At 54.6% G+C, this 7,993-nt stretch overlaps 2 protein-coding genes across 3 annotated transcripts in view; both read right to left on the bottom strand.

The window, feature by feature from the left end:
- Positions 1–2,593: 2,593 nt before the first annotated feature.
- Positions 2,594–4,734, bottom strand: MFSD6L (major facilitator superfamily domain containing 6 like). Its single transcript, XM_061175974.1, has one exon. It carries the CDS (start codon positions 4,584–4,586, stop codon positions 2,814–2,816), a length of 1,773 nt encoding a protein of 590 aa, XP_061031957.1. The 5' UTR covers positions 4,587–4,734; the 3' UTR covers positions 2,594–2,813.
- Positions 4,735–7,006: 2,272 nt separating this feature from the next.
- Positions 7,007–7,993, bottom strand: part of PIK3R6 (phosphoinositide-3-kinase regulatory subunit 6) — a 46,351-nt gene continuing 45,364 nt past the window's right edge. For both annotated transcript variants that reach the window (XM_061175447.1, XM_061175448.1), the window contains exon 20: positions 7,007–7,680. In XM_061175447.1, coding sequence (XP_061031430.1) covers positions 7,527–7,680 — 154 coding nt within the window. In that variant the 3' untranslated portion in view covers positions 7,007–7,526. The remainder of the gene's footprint in view (positions 7,681–7,993) is intronic.

Below are 7,993 nucleotides of genomic sequence, written 5' to 3'. Positions count from 1 at the left end.
TCCCTTTCCCTTAGGGTGATATTGAGGGTTCCACAATCTGACTCCAACCCATGTCTCCAGCCTATTTTCCACAACTCCTCATACAAAATCCACAAGCAAGTTTAGTGTCTTGTCCCCGCCATACCCCTGCCTGGTTATCACCCGCTACCCTTGTAGAATAGCCTCTCCACTTATCTGAGCCAGTTTCAACATACAGCTTGAGCAGGTGGGCTCAAACAGATCTGGTTTTGAATTTTAACCTTCTGAGCCTTAGTTGCTTCACCTGTAAAATGAGTGGATGCTCTGACTTAATGAGATAGCTTTGTAGCACGGATACCCTCGATTCTTGTCAGTCTGGGTGTGGGAGCCCAGATTTGTCCCTGAGTCGAAAAGGTCACACAGAAAACTACCAACATTGGTGTTTTCCAAGTCTCTTCTAGGGAACACTAATTCTGCAAGATAGTGATTTGTGTACCTGGAAGAAGGTTGTGATACATGTTATGTCAGGGGAATTACAGGGCCAACAAAGTTAAACAAATTTGTCGGCTATAGGGCTTTCCAGAGTCTTTCATTGCTAATATGTATTGTAAGTTTCTAAGAGGTGACATCATTTACATAATTTCTTAAATTGTTTGAAACAGAATTCTTTTTTAATGCCCCCACCCCCCTCCCTGCTAGAATCAAGTGTTCTGCAAACTCACCTGGGAAATGAAGGTTTAAGTAAGGCCGAGCAGAAAGGTTAATGGCTCATCCAATATTTACTTTCCTCTTAGCCGGAACTAAGATGTGTTAGAACTCAGTATCTCTGATAGCCACGAGGCTGCGAGCTAAGGATTTCATTTGCTTTTAACTTTATGATGTTGAACTGATCTAGTGGCTGGTTACTAGCGTAAAAGTCACACCTCTGAGGTCTAAGTCTTTGTGACCCGATCCTTCCTTCAATATGCAGGCCTATTTCATCATCTCCATGAGGTTTTCTCCCAGCATTCAACCATCACGCCTGCCCCACACTTCCTGAAACACTGTTTGAACTTCTCACTTGACATTCAGCTTGTCTTGTCTTGTTCTGTGTGTGTATATGTTTTCTGTTGGGCCTGCTGGCTGCCCCTTGTCCCTGGTTCCTGGAAGGCAGCCTCTAAATCCTTGGAATTTCCTGAGTTATAAGAGTGTCTTTGTTATTTTTGGTGGGTCTCTCTGGACCACACCTGTGTTTATGCTGATGCGTGACTACAGGAGGGCCCCTGGTTTATGTTAATGAAGTAACTAGTGAGGGACCCTAATGCTAATGAGATACTGGGAAGGGGACTGCTGTGCCAGAAAGACCAACCACGTGATTAAATAGAAGTTTGGGGCTTTGAGCCATGTGACAACAGCCTGACTTCTGGGAAGGGGACAGGGGCTGAAGATTGAGTCACAGACCAATGACTCAATGAACCATGCTGATGTAATGGAAACCACGGATGCCAGAGTCTCCCGGGATGGCGATGCTCCATGTATTTGCACACATCCATGGCTCAGAGGTGGTGGATTCTGACTCCGTGGAGAGAGGACGTGGCCGCTTCACGTTTGGGACCCTCCAGACCTCACTCCATGTGTCTCTTCTTTTGGCTGGTTCTGGTTTGTCTCTTTTGGCTATAATAAAACTGTAATCATTCGTGTGGTACTTTCATAGGTTCTGTGAGTCATTCTAGTGAATTATTGAACCTGAGGGGGAAAGTGGGAACCCCAAATTTGTAGCCAGTTGGTCAGAAGTGAGGGTGGCCCTGGGGACCCCCGAATTTGTGGCTGGTGTCTGAATCCAGCCTTGGGAACTACTGGCATAGCGGAAAATGCACCAGATTTGCGGGAAGGAGATCAGGGCTCTGGAGGTGTTTCTGCCAGTGACCCAATGTGTGACTTTTCTGAGACTCTGTTTTCTTGCTTGTAAAATGCAGTGAACAACTTTGATTTATTCATAGGTTTGTTGTGGGAGGTCCAATGGCACAGGTACTAGCATCCTAGCCCTAAGGAGGCTGCCGCACCCTCACGAAGCAGATGCAAAAAATCTCCATGTGCTCTTGAGAGGTGGAGCCTGCAAAATGGGAGTCCAAAGGACGTGAAATGGCTCTTGCTCTCATCTAAGTATGGAAGACGACTCTAAGGATCCTATTTTGGTGACGCACACATCTGAGAGTAAGAATGAAAACCTATTCACCTCCACCCCCTATCCCCCCCCAACACACATTACACTTTCCATCATTTTCTCTTCTTGGAGACTTAAGTACCTGGGTGTGAGTGTGGGCACCTGTGTATCAGTGGAGAGAGAGAGAGAGACAGAGAGAAGAGTTTCGGTTCTCATTACCATCCTTACCTGCCCACGGCATGGCTTTTACAGGCTCGGGCTCAAGCCTTAGGATCCACAGGAATGTACATGACTCATCGAAGCCTGCTGCCCCCTCCGCCGACTGAGTCCTGCAGTTCCATCGCCTTCCCAGCCCCGTCAGTTTCACCTGAGCAGTTCAGCCGTGACTGAAATCAACAGCACCACGCAAAGCTCTTGCAAACCGCATACGCCAAAAAAGAGCGACCACAAAGGGAAATTTTTTGTTTTTTAGCAAATGTATTCTTGCTCCATTATTTTAAAAAGACTGAACAGCCAAAAGTTAAATCTCCTTTTACTACAAAAGTAAAGAAAATCATGCAATGAGATGATCCCGTGGGGCTTTGGCACAGACATGCTTCTCTCTCCCCAGGCTCCCTGCCGTCCTGGCAGGACTCGTGGGGTTTGCCCTCAGCAGGCTAAGTGCTGTCCATCCCTTTGGCTCCTTCCCAGATCAGCACATCCTGACTGTCTCTCAGCCCCTCCAGTCTGAGTGTTCGTTCCTCATGGCCTTCACAAGCCAGTCCCGTTCGGTCCCCTGCTCAGAGTCACTCGTGTCACTGGCCTCCACGGCCAGCAGCTTAGAGTAGTTGATTTTCCGCTCTTGGGGCAGTCTGGGCTGGATGGACAGGAACAAGGCCAGCCAGAGCAACAGGACCACGCAGCAGGACCGGTAGAGCACAGCTAAGCTGAAGCGCATCACCACGAAGCCCCCCACGAAGCTGCCCAGGCTGGCCCCGCCCCCGTAAAAGTGGCTTCGGAACATGGCACTCAGAGGTCTCTCTGTTCCTGGAGTGGCCAGATGCTCTATGGAGGCCCCGACTGCCCACCACAGAGCCCCGTGGCTGATGGCGCTCAAGATCTGAGCGGGGAGGACGGACCACCAGCTCCAGAGGAAAGAGAAATACAGCAGCTGCCCCGCCAGGCAGCCCAGCCCTAGCCCCACCGTGCCCACCCTGGAAAGCTTCCTAAGCAACGGAGTTTTGAGAGGATGAAGTAGAATTTCCCCCAGCAAGCCCAGGGCCACTGAGAAGCCCATGACCAGCTCGCTGCTCTCGTGGTCTTTCATGTGCCAGAACAGGAAGTTCTGCACGGTGCTGGTGGCGGTTCCTATCAAGAAGACAGTGAGGGCGAGGGTGATGAGGCGGGGGTCACCGCCTACGAGAGACAGGGCTTTGACCATTTTGTAGCTGGGCTCCCACCGCCTGCAGACGGGGACGGGAAAGGCAATGCTCACCAGTAAAGCCAGGGTGCTGACCAGTGAGTAGCCGTAGAAGTGCACTACACCCCGGGGGCCATTTGTCGTCAGGAAGCAGTCCAGCTGCCCCACCAAGGCTGAGATGCCACACACGCCTGCCGACATGCCCAGCAGCCTCCAGATCCACAGGCTTCTGTAGCGGTCAGTGGCGTCCACAAAATCCAGGTATTCATAAAGGCTGTCATCTGCCACCTGCTCCAGAGGGGATGTCAGCAGCTCCCAGAACACCATGGAGCCCAGGGAGAGGATGAAAGTCCACTGCAACCCTTCCAAGGAGAGGTCGAGGGCCCCCGCCATCCCCTTGGCTGCCGACTGGTTGGCCGGACTTGCCAATGCCGTGACCCCAGCAAGCAAAGGGAGGGCAGGACTGACCACCCTAAAACCACCGTCCTGGGGAGTATCTTTCACTCTTGAAGTAATAGGATGGAGGAGAACTCGGGATGTGGTCCTCGTTCCTTGGATGGAGCCCACAAAGGAGCTGGGCAGATGACTGAAAGGTTCTTGGCCACTTTCCCCAGGCCCTCCTCTGAAGCCATCGGCTGGGGCGACCCCAGTACTCCTCTCGGCTGGGAGGCTGGGCGCTGGCTCTGGGGCGGAGGTGACGTTCACAGTGAGTGCGACCCCCGGTGGTGGGACCGTGGCGGTCACACTGTGGCTTCCATTACACGAGCGGTACCCTGGGTCTCTGTCCAAGGGCGGCACCAGGACCATCAACAGGCTGGCTCCCACCGAGCCGAGCAGCGAGCCTATCAGAAGCACCCTCCGCTTCTGGTAGCTTTTGGCCAGGAAGGCACAGAAGGGAGCCCAGAAGGCTGCGATCAGGTGCTTGGTTCCCATTAGGATGCCCACCCAGGGCGCGGCCAAGCCCAGCTGCCGCAGGTAGAGGGTCAGGAACGGGGTCACGCAGGCATCCCGGACCCCGCACACCAGATGGAAGAACCTGGCCACCCCCAGCGCCCTGCTGATGTCCCACTGGGGGTTGGCGCTCATGGCTGCCCGGCTCCGTCAGACCCGGGCGGGCGGAGGGCGCGGCGGGGCGCGGGGTGGGCGCGGCATCACGTCCCCTGAAGGGAGGCGGGCAGCGAGCCGCACGGCACCTCCAGCCTCCGGCGGCGCCGCGGTCACCGGGTCAACGGCCGCCCACCCCCCCCACCACGTCCGGCCACCGGCCCGGAAGTGGCCCCGCCCGGAGGGCGCCGCCCCTAAGGGGCGGGGCCGGCGCACCTGCGGGCCGCACCTGCCACGCCCCACGGCCTTCGCCGCCGCACCTGCCAGAAGTGCGCAGGTGCGGGAGGGTCGCGGGCTGAGGCCTGCAGGGTGCGCTCGAGGCCACCCCCAGGGCCCCCACGTAGCCCACGGTGCTGAGTTAGATCCCTGAACTGCTTCAGGCAAGTAGAACTTGGCTGGGGAGCAGCGAGAGTGGAATTCATGATATGCCCCCCTGCCGCGAGTTCTTTAGGTCTTTACTCATGGGCCCCCTAATCAAGGACGACCCTGTTTCTCTCAGGGACCGTCCCTGTCTACTCTCGCTGACAAACCACCCCCCCCACTCCCCAGACTCGCACTCTCCCCTTCCCTGCTTATTTTCCCCCGTGGTACGCATCGCTGTCAGACACACTACCGGTTTCTCTTTCACGGCTCTATCTTGTTGATTGTCTGTCTCCATTGGAATCAAAGTGCTATTTTTGTCCCCAGGGCCTAGAACTGTTGGATTGGATGTGAGCTGCCTCTGGAAGAGGCACGACCTTAGGTGACACAGTTTTCTTCAGTGGAGACAATCCCCAGAGAGGGACTGAGAGCTGAGGGTGGTCTCGAGGTGGCAGCTCCTCCAGGCAGCCCCGTCCAGCACCCACCCTCAAGCCCACCGCCGGCCAACGTTACGCATGTATTGGATCGTTTTACTCTACACCTGAGAGTGCCTAGTTGTCCATTTGGGGAATACACACGCCAGAGGTGGTTAGCTAACATTTCATCCAAAAGTCATGCTCCAGAGGCAGTGAATATAAGCACGTTAATGATCTCAGATCAACGGAAGTGGATTCATTAATTATCCCGAGAGATATTGGCAAAATTTCATTGGTGAAATTCGTGGTGTCCAAGTCACATGGATTGTTTATAATTTTTGGAGGCATTTCCTCCCTTGGTGAACAGGATTAAGAATCCGGAGATTCCAGCAGTCCAGACCCTTTGGAAGGGAAGACTTTACTTTGAGATGGCCCAGTGTCCAGCCACCCAGTGTCCTTGCGTGAATGTTTCAAGCAAGGTTTGTTCGGAGCACCTAATTTGACTGGGGGTGGGGATGAGGAGGGCTACTTGCCAATGCATATCTGAGTGTGCAGCAGAATTTGGTCTATACTTTCTTTGTAAGCTGGTGGAGAGATTGTTGGGGGAGAAGGCCCAGAGCCCTCACCTAACTCTAACAGCTGGTAAACCCTGCAGCTGTTTATTTCATGAACCTAGTACTTGTTGCCCAACTTGATATGAATCAATTTACATAACCCCAATGACAGAAAAAGAAAATCTAGCCATGTTCAGATAAACTCACTCAAATTCAGTGGTATCAGTCATTTCCCGTTTAAAACCACCTCAGTTACATTCAGGGCTGTCCCTAGTCCCTCTCCTCCCTGGGCTCCGCAGGGGCAGCTTCGGTGGAGGACCGCACATCCATCAACTTCTCGGTCTTTACCTGTCCAGGGTGGATCGCCACTGAGGGGCAGGGATTTCGCCACGTAGTGTCCATCAAGGTGCCTGCGGTCCACATCCAGGCTTCAGGTCCTGTGGTCCCTGTAGCCACTCACGGCTACACCTCTTACCTTGGGCTTGTTTGCTTTCAACTACCTGGGGAAAACCGTACCTGCTTCCTGTGCCCACAGAGGTGCGGGGACTCTCTTTAAGCTTGCTCTTGGGCCCATCTGCCTAGGCCCCCAGGCAGCCCCTCTTACACCATGCCCCTGGGCTCTGAGAATGTGCTCTGAGACTTGCCCCCACTCCCAGGGCAATAAGGCCAAAAGTGAAGTGCCTACCTCTCCACTCTTAGGTCCCAAACTTGGAAGGGACTCTTCCATCCCACTGCCACCATCCCCTGGGATTGCCCAGGTGATAGGTATGGACTTAACATCTGGATAACATCTGGACTTAACATCTGAACTCAAAAGCCAAGAATTTTGATGTCTTTAATCTCTGGCTCCTCTGAAATGAGCCTGCACTCCCACCTCCGTTCTGGGGACATCTCTGGTCAAGAGGCCCTCAGTGAACGCGAACGAGGAGGGGGCCGGGCAGGTGGACAGAACACACCAGTGAATGTTTCACCAAGCTCTTACCTGGGCCTAAGCAGAGTCATTAGGTTAGACTACGTAGTGTCTCTGCTCTCTACTAAAACACAAGTATTGCTCGATATAGATGAGAGCAGAAAGACTTGAGTGTGCATTTATTGAATCTGACATTTCCTCTCAACCGGGAGAGACGCCTGCCTGGGAGTGGGCGAGGTGGGCAGTGGCCCGCTAGAGGGAAGGGAACAGACTGGGCGGGAGGGGCTGCCGCTGCCCACGTCCTGTTTGCCCCAGGCCACGGGGCCCCAGACCATGAGACAGCAGCTCTCACCTTGGTTTTAAGGGCCGGGTGGGGAGCTTGAGTGGGAGAGGCAGCGATTGGAAATCCACGAAGGAGTGGACACAGGCGCAAGGAGCTGGGCTTTGCGCGCACGGCTTGGCCAGGGCCTCCTCGGCCCTTCGTGTGGGCCCTGCTCCGTCGCACACGCCACGGCCAGCCCCCTGTGCTCCTGGGACTTGCTGGCTTTTAGATGTGGCTGGAAGCCGCCCCAGGGAGCCTTGTTCTAGTCGTTGGTGTGAGTGTTTGGGGCGGGTGGGGTAGTGTATCCTTCCTCTCGGGCCCGCCGCTCTCAGACTCAGCGATTCTGCAGCCCCTTTGGGCTCACTGGACGATGCCAGAGAACGTGTTGATGGGCATTAGAAGGGGCTTGGCCTTGGCTTTGGTCCTTTCCATCTCCTCCTGGTGTGACCTGAGCCCCAGCGCCTTGGATTTCTGGGCCCCAGAACACGGCTCTGGGCAGGGAGCAACCTCGAACCTGTGGGCGGAGAGAGGCCAGCTCAGGAGACCCATCTCAGGGGTCAGATCTGCCTGGGCATTTTAAACATAGCCCCTTTATTGTCGGGTCTAGACAAGGGGGCTCCGCAGAGGGAAGAGGAAGAGTCAGAATGAGAAAGAGCACCTGAGCCTGGGGTGAACGCACGGAGAGGAGGATACGCCGGAATGGGTCACCCTGTGTGCCTGCCTGACCCAAATACACCTCCCCGGGGGACACCAGTAAGTGTCGTGTTAACTGGGTCGTAGCTGCCACAGAAGGGCAGCCTGTGTTGGGGGGCCAGTGCCAGCACAGG

The sequence above is a fragment of the Eubalaena glacialis genome, chromosome 19, assembly GCF_028564815.1.
Source record: "Eubalaena glacialis isolate mEubGla1 chromosome 19, mEubGla1.1.hap2.+ XY, whole genome shotgun sequence".
Taxonomy (NCBI): Eukaryota; Metazoa; Chordata; class Mammalia; order Artiodactyla; family Balaenidae; genus Eubalaena; species Eubalaena glacialis.
The sequence above is the reverse complement of the archived record's forward strand: the minus strand, read 5'-3'. Positions and strand labels throughout refer to the sequence as shown.

Excerpts from the sequence above, each read along its gene's own strand:
- MFSD6L (XM_061175974.1), bottom strand. The coding sequence starts at position 4,586 with ATGAGCGCCAACCCCCAGTGGGACATCAGCAGGGCGCTGGGGGTGGCC.